The sequence below is a fragment of the Scyliorhinus torazame genome, chromosome 2 (assembly GCF_047496885.1).
Source record: "Scyliorhinus torazame isolate Kashiwa2021f chromosome 2, sScyTor2.1, whole genome shotgun sequence".
Classification (NCBI taxonomy): domain Eukaryota; kingdom Metazoa; phylum Chordata; class Chondrichthyes; order Carcharhiniformes; family Scyliorhinidae; genus Scyliorhinus; species Scyliorhinus torazame.
The window spans coordinates 292,192,896-292,206,651 of record NC_092708.1 but is presented as its reverse complement, the minus strand read 5'-3'; the positions used below and the strand labels follow the sequence as shown (position 1 = coordinate 292,206,651).

The 13,756-nt window shown below is 50.0% G+C and overlaps 1 protein-coding gene across 6 annotated transcripts in view; it reads right to left on the bottom strand.

Moving 5' to 3' along the window:
• Positions 1–13,756, bottom strand: part of akap6 (A kinase (PRKA) anchor protein 6) — a 1,059,704-nt gene that overhangs the window by 544,958 nt on the left and 500,990 nt on the right. For all 6 annotated transcript variants that reach the window (XM_072488434.1, XM_072488451.1, XM_072488470.1 and 3 more), the window contains one exon: positions 10,489–10,585. In XM_072488434.1, coding sequence (XP_072344535.1) covers positions 10,489–10,585 — 97 coding nt within the window. The remainder of the gene's footprint in view (positions 1–10,488; positions 10,586–13,756) is intronic.

Sequence of the window (13,756 nt, the reverse complement as noted above, 5' to 3'; positions counted from 1 at the left end):
CAGAAAGGATTGGGGTGAACTGTGTGGTAGTCACCACTGTTTGTATATATTGCCCATATGAGAAGTAATACGGTAAGGCTCCTGTGCTACAAGTACGGGGTTAGGGTTAGAATGCTGGTTCCGCCCAGTAGGCGGAGTATAAATGTGTGTGCTCACCGAGCTGCAGCCATTTCGGCAGCAGCTGTAGGAGGCAACACATCTCTGCTTAATAAAGCCTCGATTACTGTATACTCTTGTCTCATCGTAATTGATAGTGCATCAATTTATTAAGCAGAGACTTTACAGCGATGGACCTACGCATCAAGCCAGATTGCCTGCAGCTGCACCCTCAAGCAGACAACGCCACGTCGGCCTTCAGCCACTGGCTAGCTTGCTTTGAAGCCTACATCGAATCAGTGACAGAACAAGCCTCAGAGGCACAGAAACTACAGATCCTGTACACACGTTGAGCTCCGATATCTATCCCCTTATCCGGGACCCGCCCAACTACACTGAGGCCATGGCACTTCTGAAAGAGAACTACACACGGCCGATAAACAAACTCTATGCCAGGCACCTCCTGTCCACGCGGCAACAACTCCCCGGTGAGTTATTGTAAGATTACTGGCATGCCCTGCACGCCCTGGCGAGGAACTGCGATTGCCAAGCAGTTTCGGCCGTCAAACATTCCGAACTCCTAATCAGGGATGCTTTCGTTATGGGCGTAGGGTTGGCATACATCCGCCAGCGCCTCTTAGAAGGGGGTACGCTTGACCTCGCGCCGATCAAGAAACTTGCGACCTCACTAACGGTAGCCTCCCATAATGTACAAGCATACGCCCCCGACCGCACGGTGTCCCCCTCCTGGACATCGTGGACCCCACCAGCGTCCGCCCCCAACCAACCCCAAGCCTGCGCCGCACGTCAGCCAGCCAACCCCAGGGGCCCCAAGTGCTATTTCTGCGGGCCGACAAAGCACCCCCGGCAACGCTACCCGGCGCGGAGCGCACCCTGCAAGGCCTGCGGGAAGAAAGGACATTTCACTGCGGTGTGCCAGGCCCGGTCAATCGCCGCTGTAACCAGCCCCATTGTTCCTGCACCCCCACGTGCGACCCGTCGATGCCGCCATTTTTGCCCCCGCAACCCACGTGCGACCCATGGGCGCCACCATCTTCCTCCCATCAGACCTTGTGTGGCCCGTGGGTGCCGCCATCTTTAACGATGCCCGCCACGTGCGCCCCGTGGGCGCCGCCATCTTCGGCGCCATTTTGGATGGCGCCTCAAGACCCCTGCTCATCGGGCACCTAATCGGGCCACTCATCGCCCGCAACCGCCGCCGACCAGCTCGGGGCCCACCAACACCAGCCGCAGCTCGCCTCCATCACGCTCGACCAGTCCCGGCCACACAACCTCACAACCGCGACAACGACGGTGAAAGTTGATGGCCACAAGACACCCTGCCTTCTCGACTCCGGGAGCACGGAGAGCTTCATCCACCCCGATACGGTGAGGCGCTGCTCCCTCGCGGTACACCCCATTACCCAACGAATCTCCCTGGCCTCCGGATCCCACTCCGTGTGAGATCCGGCGGTACTGCACCGCCACCATCACTGTCCAGGGTGTAGAGTTCAGCAACTTCCGGCTCTACGTCCTCTCCAACCTCTGCGCTGCCTTGCTACTCGGCCTGGACTTCAAGTGCAACCTCCAATGTCTAACTATAAAATTCGGCGGACCCCTACCACCCCTTACTGTCTGCGGCCTCACGACCCTTAGGTCGACCCACCTTCCCCGTTTGCAAACGTCACCCCGGATTGCAAACCCGTCACTCCAGGAGCAGATGGTACAGTGCCCAGGACAGGACCTTCATCAGGTCGGAGACCCAGCGGCTACTGCAGGAAGGCATCATCGAGGCCAGCAACAGCCCCTGGAGAGCCCAAGTGGTAGTTGTAAAGACTGAGGAGAATCACAGGATGGTCATTGACTACAGTCAGACCATCAATCGGCACACGCAGCTCGACGCGTACCCCCTCCCACGCATATCTGATATGGTCAATCAGATTGCACAGTACCGGGCCTTCTCTACAGTGGACCTGAAATCTGCCTACCACCAGCTCCCCACCCACAAGGCGGACCGCCAATACCCTGCGTTCAAAGCAGACGGCCGCCTTTACCACTTCCTTAGGGTTCCCTTCAGCATCACTAATGGGGTGTCGGTCTTCCAACGGTAGATGGACCGAATGGTTGACCGGTACGGGCTGTGGGCCACCTTCCCGTACCTGGATAACGTCACCATCTGCGGCCAGAACCAGCAGGACCACGACGCTAACCTTTTCAAATTTCTCCACACCGCCAAACTCCTGAACCTAACGTATAACAAGGAGAAGTGCGTGTTCAGCGCCAACCGCTTAGCCATCCTTGGCTATGTGGTGCAAAATGGAGTTCTAGGGCCCGACCCCGACCGCATGCGCCCCCTCATGGAACTCCCCCTCCCCCAAGGCTCTCAAACAATGCCTGGGGTTCTTCTCATACAATGCCCAGTGGGTCCCTAACTATGCGGACAAGGCCCGCCCACTCATTCACTTCACAGTTTTCCCCTGTAGCCACCTGGGTTGGCCACTTCCCAACTTAAAATGGAGAACCGCAATGGCTGAAGGGAAATTCAGCCAACACAGGCAAAGACTAGCAAATACAGAAATCATGCGTATTGAAACCTGTAAGAAACCAGACAGCACTGAAACCAGCAACCATCTGCATAGTAATGAGCAATTCCAAGGCACAATTGCAACAGTTAGGGTGAATAAAGCCAAGCCAGACTCGTCGGCGCCAGCAGGAGCCAAGACAAAGGAAGGCCAACGGACATTTAGGGACCGCCCAGCGATCAGGGAACAACTCCAGTATTGGAGAAATCGATCCAAGTGATGGGAACGCAGTCCAATCATTTGGAACCAGGTACGGGGTACGCCCCGAAGGGCGGGAAGCCCCTGGGGACTATAAAGTAAAGCCCCCAAGTCCAAATCGTCCTTCTTGACAGGGTCACTCAGCAACGCAAAGCAACCCCTGAGAGTGAACTGTCCAGCGGCCGCCAACCAAGTAAGTCTCAAGTCAAAGCTCGCTACGAGATAGGCGCTCCGAGCTACAAGTCCATACCAGCTTTTGAATCCTGCAGACTCAGGACCTGAACAAAAGGCCATTTGTTCCCCTGACCTGGTGGGCCAGTCCGAAGCTAAGTATAGGCCTTTTAGTGATAGGAATAGCCTAGAAAGTAGAGGTTATGCAAGAGTAGTAATTTACTGTGTATAATAAATGTGTTTTGATTTGAATCTTACTAATTGGTGTGTTGGGTTATTGATCATTACTTGAACTTGAACCTCGTGGCGGTATCATAAAGATACCTGGCGACTCTAGAGTAAAGGTTAAACAAACAGAGCAAATTACGATTTAAGAGCCAACCAAAAGTTAGCAATACCCCCTCACAGCCGAGGCTCACCAGGCTTTCGACCGTATCAAGGCCGACATCGCCAAGGCCGCGATGCACGCGGTCGACGAGACCCTCACCTTTCAAGTCGAGAGCGATGCATCAGACGTCACTCTGGCTGCCACCCTCAACCAGGCAGGCAGACCTGGGGCATTCTTTTCCCGCACCGGCACTCCTCCGTCGAAAAGGGGGCCCAAGCCATCGTTGAAGTTGTGCGGCATTGGAGGCATTACCTGACCAGCAGGAGATTCACTCTCCTCACTGACCAACGGTCGGTTGCCTTCATGTTCAATAACACACAACGGGACAAGATCAAAAATGATAAAATCTTGAGGTGGAGGAAAGAGCTCTCCACCTACAATTACAAGATTTTGTATCGCCCCGGTAAGCTCAACGAGCCCCCCGATGCCCTATCCCGAGATACATGTGCCAGCGCACAAGTGGACCGACTCCAGGCTCTACACGATGGTCTCTGTCACCCAGGGGTCACCCGGTTCTTTCACTTCATAAAGGCCCACAACCTACCCTACTCCATTGTGGAAGTCAGGACGGTCACCAAAGACGGCCAGGTCTGCACAGAGTGCAAACCGCACTTCTACCGGCCAGACCGGGCGCACCTGGTGAAGGCCTCCCGCCCCTTTGAACGCCTCAGCATGGACTTCAAAGGGCCCTTCCCCTCCTCTAACCGAAACACATACTTCCTTAACGTATTCGACGAATACTCCAGATTCCCCTTTGCCATTCCATGCCCCGATATGACGTCTGCCCAGTCATCAAAGCCCTCAATAGCATCTTCAGTCTGTTCGGTTTCCCCACTTACGTCCACAGCGACCGGGGATCCTCCTTTATGAGCGATGAGCTGCGTCAATTCCTGCTCAGCAAGGGCATTGCCTTGAGCAGGACGACCAGCTACAACCCCCGGGGAAACGGGCAGGTGGAGACGGAGAACGGGACGGTCTGGAAGGTCGTCCTGCTGGCCCTACGGTCTAAAAATCTCCCAGTCTCCCGCTGGTAGGAGGTCCTCCCTGACGCCCGCGACTCCATCCGATCGCTACTTTGCACTGCAACTAATGCAACCCCCCATGAATGTCTCCTTGCCTTCCCGAGGAAGTCCACCTCCGGGGTTTCGCTCCCAAAGTGGCTGGCAGTTCCAGGACCCGTTCTCCTCCGCAAGCACGTGCAGCCCCACAAGGCAGACCCATTGGTCGAGAGGGTACAGCTACTCCATGCAAACCCGCAGTACGCCTACGTGGCGTACCCCGACGGCCGCCAAGACACAGTCTCCCTCAGGGATCTGGCACCAGCTGGGTTCCCCCCCTGCCCACACCCCCCTCCCCAATTGCCCCGGTGCCACCCATCCTCCCTCCAGCGCACCTCACCACAGCTCCCACTCCAGGATGGTCCGTCCTCCCATTGGTTCCACCCGAGGATGAAGATGAGGACTACATGCTCCCGGAGTCACCGGCGACCAAGCAGGCTGCTGCATCGCCACCGGGACTGCGGCGCTCACAACGGAGGATCAAGGCACCCAACCAGCTAAATTTGTGAACTTTTCCCAAACTGTACACTTTAAAAATGCTCACATACATGTAAATAGTTTTCCACTACCCCCGCTGGACTCTTTTTTAACAGGGGGTGAATGTGGTAGTCACCAATGTTTGTATATATTGCACATATGATAAGTAATACGGTAAGGCTCCTGAACTACAGGTATGGGGTAGATCCCTGTCTGCTGGCTCCGCCCAGTAGGTGGAGTATAAATGTGTGTGCTCACCGAGCAGCAACAATTTCGGCAGCAGCTGTAGGAGGCAACACATCTCTGCTTAATAAAGCCTCGATTACTCGCTACTCTCGTCTCGTCGTAATTGATAGTGCATCAAACTGTTGTTGGAGGGCATTGTTAAAAGTGTTAACTTGATGCTGCCAGCACTGTGATATTTGCAAATCGAGGCCCAGTCATGAAGGTGCTTTCGCCCTGTTACGCATTACCCCTATAAAGGTGGTGGCTCACTGTAATATTTTAAACATTGGGAGAAACACAATCACAAGAAATAGGACCTGGAGTAGATTTTGCAACCTATCGAGTCTTCTCCAGCATTCAATACGATCAATGCTAATCTTCAACTTCAACTCCACTTTCCTGCCTGCTTCCCACACCTCTCCATTCCCTGAGACAAAAAAATCTGTCTATATCGGCCTTCAATATATTCAAAGGTGGAACATCCACAACCCATTCAGGTAGAGAATTCCAAAGACTTGCATCCCTTTGAGTGGGTGGCAAGGTGGCACAGTGGTTAGCACTGTTGCCTCAAAGCTTCAGGGACCCGGGTTCAATTCCGGCCTTGGGTTACTGTCTGTGTGGAGTTTGCACTTTCTCCCCGTGTCTGCGTGGATTTCCTCCGGGTGCTCCAGTTTCCTCCCACCGTCCAAAGATGTGCAGGTGAGGTGGATTGGCCATGATAGGTTGCCCCTTAGTGTCCAAAAGGTTAAGTGGGACTTCCGGTGACGGCGGGCGGGAGGCGGCCGCACAATGGAGAGCCCCCGCTCGGGAACGGCAATTGCGGGGCTTTAAGCCCGGTCCCAGGGTCCACGGAGGCGGCAGAAGAAGGGAGAAGGCACGGAGGAGGCACTGAGAAGACACAGGAGGGGAAAAAACCCCAAAGAAAAATGTCGAGGGTGAGCAAAAAAACGGCCGAAAAAAAACCAGCTGGAGGTCCGTCGGGGAGTGGAAAGGTCAACGCGGGGTCACCAGGAAAAATGGAGGCTGGAGCACCAGGGAAGGCCGCATTGCTTACAGCTGAAGAAATAACCAAGGTGATGGCTGCGGAATTTGAAAAGCAGTTGGCGCAGATTGCGAAATGCATGGAGACGGTGAGGAAGGAGATGAGGGAGGTCTTGAGTGTGCTGGTGGAGGAGGTGGTTTCCCCGGTGAGGACGGAGGTGGCGAGCGCAGTGGTGGAGGTGCCAGAGCAAGGGGAGGCGCTGAAGGAAGTGAAGGAGACGTTATTGCAGCACGGTGATCAACTTGCCTCGATGGGGAAAGAGATGCGGAAGGTGATGGATACTAACAAGGATCTGCGAGGAAAAATGGAAGACCTGGAAAATAGATCCAGGCGACAGAACTTGAGGATTGTGGGGCTGCCCGAAGGAGTTGAAGGACCGAAGCCGACTGAGTATTTTGCCGCGATGCTGGCAAAACTACTGGGGGAGGGGGAGGACCCCTCCCGATATGAACTGGATCGGGCTCATCGGTCGTGGAGGCCTGTACCAAAGGCGAGTGAGCCGCCAAGGGCAGTGACTCTGTGCTTCTGTAGGTACAGGGTGAAGGAGAAGGTCCTGAGCTGGGCCAAGCAGAAGCGGGTGGTGCAGTGTGCTGGAGCTGGTATACGTGTATACCAGGACTTTACGGTGGAGCTGGCAAGGAGGCGGGCTGCCTTCAACCGGGTGAAGAGGGCACTGTACATTAGCAAGGTGCGGTACGGCATTGTATATCCAGCGAAGCTGAGGGTGACTTATAAGCTCAGGGACTTTTATTTTGGAACGGCGGAAGCAGCGGAGGAGTTTGCAAAAGCAGAAGGACTGTGGCAGAACTGACAAATTGAGGAATGGCCATGTGCCGATGTAACCTCATGACTGTATTTTCTTCTTTTTTTGTATCACTGCGCGCGGGTGTAGAGATTAAAGGAGCCAAGGTGGTATATATTTGGTCAAGGGAAGGGATGGGACTTTCACTCAAAATGAGAGTTCTTTGGGGTGTAGGTGGATAGGCGGGGTTTGTGTGCTAAAAGGGGATCTTTGGGCTTTCCTGGGGCCGGGCAAGTGGGAAAGGGACCCGGGTGGGGGCCTCCACGCTGGCCGGTGTGTGCCGGCCAGTGAACGGGAGTGGGGTGGGGGGAGGGGCTGCGGCCATCGGAGCCTGGCAGAACAGGGTCCGAGTGGTCTAGCCGGGGTGGAAAGTTGGGGGGGAAGGAACCGAGGGTAGGGGGAGGAGTTTTACAAGAGGCAGTGGACGGGAGGAGCTGGAGATCTGGGGTGGGGGGTGGGGGGTGGGAGCTGTGTAATATTAAGGGTGACTACGGGTAATCCCTGATTTATTTTTGTCATTTGTTTATGTAAACATGCGGGTTAAGGTTTGGGGGTTGGTGGGTAGATGGGATCGTTGTTGTTATTATGGGGACTGACATATCTTGCTGATTATTGTTTATTGTTGATGGATGTAAATGTGGGAGAAAATGTGAAAATGGAGGAGAATAAAAATTTTTTTTTTTTTTTAAAACAAACAAAAGGTTAAGTGGGGTTACTGGGTTACAGGGATAGGGGTTGGCTTAAGTTGGGTGCTCTTTCCAAGGGCTGGTAGAGACTCGATGGGCCGCATGGCCTCCTACTATACTGTAAATTCTACAATTAAATGGTTCTATGATCCTATGAGTGACGAATTTTCCCCTCATCTCAGTCTCCTTAGCCTAAGACTGTGCTCCATGACTTAGATTCCCCGACCAAGAAAAACAACGTCCCAGTATCTACGCTGTCAAAACCACTTCAGAATCCTGTAATAAGACCATCTTTCATTCTTCTTAACGGCAGAGAATATCAACTCAACTCACTCCCCTCTCATCATAGAACAAACATCTCATCCCAAGGAACTGATTTTTAAAAAATGATTCTTTCATGGGGTGTGGGTATTGCTGGCAAGGTCAGCGTCTGTTTCTCATTCCTATTTAAGAGTCTGCCACATTGCTGTGGATCTAGAGTAATGTAGAACAGACGAGGTAAGGAGGCAGATTTCCTTCCCAAAAGGAAGGTAGTGAACCAGATAGGTTTTTACAGCAATCGATGATAGTTTCAATTCTAGATTTTTATTTACTTAATTTAAATTCCATCAGCTTCCATGATGGGATTTGAACCCATATGTCCCTGGAACATTAGCCTGAGCTTCTGGATTACTACACGACCACCTCCTCCCCTAAATAAACCTAATGAACTTTCGCTGGACAGCCTCCAATGTAAGCATTCCATGTTTTAAAAGTGGCGATGAGATTGTCACACAATGTTTTATGGGCAGCACAGTGGTTAGCACTGTGGCTTCACAGCACCAGGGTCCCAGGTTCGATTCCCAGCTTGGGTCACTGTCTGTGCGGAGTCTGCACGTTCTCCCCGTGTCTGCATGGGGCAATTTATCATGGTCAATCCTCCTAACCTGCACAACCTTGGACTGTGGGAGAAAACTGGAGGAAACCCACGCAGATACGGGGAGAACATGCAAACTCCACACAGTCACCTAAGGTCGGAATTGAATCCGGGTATGTGGTGCTGTGAGCTAACCACTGTGTCACTGTGCTGCCCTTTATTCTTGTACTCAAAAGAATATATATATTTGTGTGCTACGGTAAAAAGGATTCCAGTTGCATTTAGCTTGGTGCCGGGAAGTCTGTATGGACTCCTGACTGAAATGACAGGTCTTTGGGGTTTGTTTGTGTATATATATATTTTCTTTCTCTTTCTTTATAAATTTCGAGTACCCAATTATTTTTTTTTCCAATTAAGGGGCAATTTAGTGTGGCCAATCCACCTAACCTGCACATCTTTGGATTGTGGGGGCGAAACCCACGCAGACATAGGGAGAATGTGCAAACTCCACATGGACAGTGGCCCAGGGACAGGATTCAAACCCGGGTCCTCAGTGTGGTAGCAGCAGTGCTAACCACTGTGCCACGTGTCGCCCCGTGTATATATATTTTTAATGAGGTTTTACAACCCCTAGAGGTAGAGAGATAGGTTAAAAGTTTATTAATTGTGGGGAGGAAAACATAAAGTAGAAAAAACTTTCCTGTTGCCTCGCAGAGATACAGACACAGGGACAAGACAGAAGAGAGGGTTCAGTGCAGGTGCTTTCCTGCTCTCTGAGAAGAAAACATTGGGTGAAAAGAATCATGGGAAGGCTCTGGAATTTATTAGAAGAAAACAATGTGCAGCTGTGCCAGGGCCAAGATGTGCCTTTGTATGGCACGTTAGTGATAACTCTTCACTGGTTTATGTGTCTGTAAAGATATTGCTGGTGTGAATTAGAAGGGTTTAAATTGAGATCTTTTCAATCCTTTGTCCAGTGTAATATAATTAATTTTTCCTGTTTAATACATTTTTGTTCTTTGTGTTAAAAGTTCAACAGAAGCTCCTGTAAATTTTAGTCACTTTCCTCCACAGTTTCGAAACAAAAGGTTAGTATCTATCAAGCCAGGTTTCAATCAGGGATCCTGTGGTGATATGCATCACTATAAGTACACAAGGGGTTAATGTAAATACACATAGACTAGATAGACACTAGAGGGAGCACCAGAGACATGACACACAGACATTCAACCAATAGGTCAGTAAAATAGGACACGACCAATAGGCATTCACGATACACACAGAGGTGACACTACCACAGGGGGGCATTACACCAACCCATGTATAAGGACACAGCACACATAACCTTCCTCTTTCCAGTGGAGACACTCAGTGTGTACACAGGGTTGATTTGAAACACATCACTCCCACCACATGGATTGTAGCAGACTGGTTAGTCAGTCTAAGTAGCTATAGAAGGATTAACAGGAGAGTCGAATCCAAGTAGGAGAATCGTTAACAGTAATAAATGTGTTAAAGCTATCTCCAAGTCTGAACCTTCCTTTGTCAGAGTGCACATCAAGGAAGCAGCTTATGCTACGTCAGGAGCATAACAAAACAAATCCGACGTGTTCAGTATTATCCACTGGGATCGTAACACTTATACAAGCACACCCAAGTCCCTCTGAGCATCAGCCTATTTCAAAATCAGGCCAAACGCAAACTTGGTCGAGGCCTGAATGTCCAATCTTCTACACCACCAGAGAGACTTGATGCCATGTGTGAAATCTCAGATAATCAGCGACGTACAAATGTCTCATGCAAACTTGCTTATATGTGTCACCAACAAATTAAATGTGACTTTCGAAAATAAATAAAGGAAATTGTGGCAATCTGTTCTGACATCTTTACTCGCTTTCGGGACTCACCTGATTTGTGCCATTCAATGAGCTCCATAAGCTGCTGTCCCTCTTCCACCACAGCATCTTTAAGTGCACAGTGACTGTCTACATTGAGTTTAAAACTCTGCAAAAAAAAAAGCAAATCATGCCACATCAATTGGGAGAAGATGGTTATATTTGAAATGAATAACTTTTTTTCCCAGAAGACGGTTTCACAGATTTATTTTCAGTTGTTCTATCCTGTCACAAAAGGTAGAGTTTTGAATCTGCGATTCTTCCAGTGTCTTCTTCCTGTAACCACCTTCCATTTCTTTGCTGGCTATTTGATTGTAGCAGGTATCACAGACAAGTCTGATCCTGTCCTCATCCAGCATGCTTTCCAAGGTGTAATGGAGAAGGACTCTGGACAGCGATCAGAAACAAATCTCCTGAATGATTTACTGTGCTCTCCACCCCTGACTACACTGTGACTGGTTACCATACCCCGATTTTTGCACGTTTTCTAATTCAATGTCAACCTTATTTTCAAATGTGAGATCGCATAGACCCAGTATCAAAGTGGGAGGTGCACTGCTCACCAAACCTTGATGGAGCCCAAACCTCAGTTTGACCCTGAAATACGGCTGTTCCAGCAGCATAATGCTACCAAAATTGGATGGGTGGGGTTAGGTGTTTAATGCAGAACCCAATTATCCTTAATCTCTGCTCCCTTTTTGCATTCACCTCTCCTGTGTTGACTCACGGAAGAGTTTAAGGGACGGGCAGGATGATATCAAGCATTCTCCTCCAACTCTGTGTCAGGCACAATAAAAAAAAATCAACTGAAGTCACATAATGATGCTCATTAATGCCCAAGAAGAACATATTGACATTCTGTCAGGTAGTTCAGCCGCTGAAGATGTGCAGGGCGTGACTCTTTAAATCGAGCCGTGACAACTGAAAGTCATGTCAGCTAATCCTCACGAAAAGGTTTCTGATCACAGTCTTGCATGCAGCAGACAAGCTTTGAATATCTAACTGCCAATAACTGAAGAGGAACAATGACAGAGTCATGGTCATCTGACCACATATCAACCGAGAAAGGCCGTGGCAGCAGAGGTCCAAAAGAACTCTAAAATATTAAACAGAAATTAAATAGGTTACAAATGTTTCACAAAAACTTGTAGCCATATGTGTACTTGAAAGATTAGTGGTTCGGACAAATGGAGGGGGTGGGGGGTAAGTCAGGGGTAAATTTCTTCAGCCAGAAGGTGGTGAATCTGTGGAACTCGTTGCTGCAGGAGGCTGTGGAGGCCAAATCACTGAGTGTCTTTAAAACAGAGATAGATAGGTTTTTGATCAATAGGAGATCAGGGGTTATGGGGAGAAGGCAGGAAAATGGGGATGAGAAAAATAACAGCCATGATTGAATGGCGGAGCTGACTCGATGGGCCGGGTGACCTATTTCTGCTCCTATGTCTTATGGCCTTAAGGTGTCGGGTTAATCTGGTGGAAGGGATGGGGTGGATAGACGGGCAGACGGTGAGGGGGTCAGGAGGGTCAGGTTGACCGGAGAGGGGTGGGGGGGGACCTGGGTCAAGTCAGACTGAGGTGGGGGTGGGGAGAGATCGGGTAGGAGAGGGGGCTCAGTCCAGCAGTTAAGGGTCAGTATGAAGGGGGCGGACCAGAGGTAGGAGATCAGGAGGGGGGAGGGTCAGTCCGGAAGAGGGGGGGAAATCAGTCTGGGAGCAGAGGAGTCAGTCTGGGGTGGGGGTGGTTGGGTCGGGAGGGAGTTGCCGGGCTTGGCCGGGGGGGGTGGGAACCATCCTCAGTTACCAATTTGAATTGTTTCTGTTGGATGGTTCCCAGCCCAGCGTAATTGCTGCGAGGAAGTTTGCACTTCTGGGCAATTCCAGATGAACTCTTACATGGGAACGTCCTGGAGGGACTCCCCAGCGCATCACTGGGGTACCCCATAAATGTAACGCTGGGGAACCGGGAAGTTATGGGATGTATCTCTGGATCTGAATTTCACCAAGTGCTGAATGTATGATTTCAGGTTTTTAATTCATGTTGTAATTAAATAGATTTATAAACATTATGCTTGCAATAATTAATTTAAGAAGCACCAAAGCAATTAATTATAACTTGGCTTATGATTTAGTCAGATAATCCTGAGGAAGTGCAGCGTGAAATAAAAAATAAATGGCTTGCACACTGACTTAATAATAGTGATTTCACAAAATATAATGCCGCAATGTAGTATTTTCGACAGAGGAGAGCACACTTGTGAAGTAAACATTTCATCAACAACAACAGCACATTTTCACAGGTCATTTCGGAAACTTCCATGAATAGGGGGCAATTTTTAGCCTGCAAATGCGGACAGAGCAAACGACATAAAGAGCAGGAATTTCATTCAGTAGATTTTGATATTGTTAACGGGCCTCCCTGCCACATGATTTTCCCCCCTCACAAAATATTTATACCTCATCAACGTAACATTATGTGGCGAGGTTACAGCAGAATTTTAAAAATGAGAAACAGAGGAGACGATACCTCTCAGGACACAAAGGTATGTACAGCATCTGGAGGGAGTGGGAGGCAGTGCCAACCTGCGCCGGAGCAGTGTCAGGGGAGGGCCCTCATAGAAGCCCAAGGGGGGGTTCTATTTATGTATGTGGGGGGGGGGGGTGGAGAATGGGTAGCTTGGGGGAAACTAAACTTACAGGCACTGGGGGAGCGGCCACTGGTGGGGGGCATGGCGGCAACATTTGCACAGTCGTGGGGGGGGGGGGGGGGCTGTTTCTATCAGGTCCCACCAGAGTGACGGCGTAAATCCCCCCACTCATTTTTCTTTAGAACATAGAACATAGAACAATACAGCGCAGTACAGGCCCTTCGGCCCATGATGTTGCACCAAAACAAAAGCCATCTAACCTACACTATGCCATTATCATCCATATGTTTATCCAATAAACTTTTAAATGCCCTCAATGTTGGCGAGTTTTTTTAAAGAGGCTCAAGATCTGGGGAGAAAACTGGTCTGTGCAACTGGAGAGCTGCACGCTGGTTTTCAGTCTGAGCCTGACACTTTGAAAAAATATGGTAAGATTTGAAAAAGTAAGGTTAATTTCCACCCATAATGTCTACATAAATGACTGGATACTTAGCATGTTCCCTAACAATAATTAAAGAGCAACTGTTTTCACAAAAAAGGGGATTTACCTTATGATGAAGAACTTTAGCACAATTTAATTTTATTCTTTCAAAAGAGGGCAGCATGGTAGCTCAGTGGTTAGCACTGTTGCCTCAC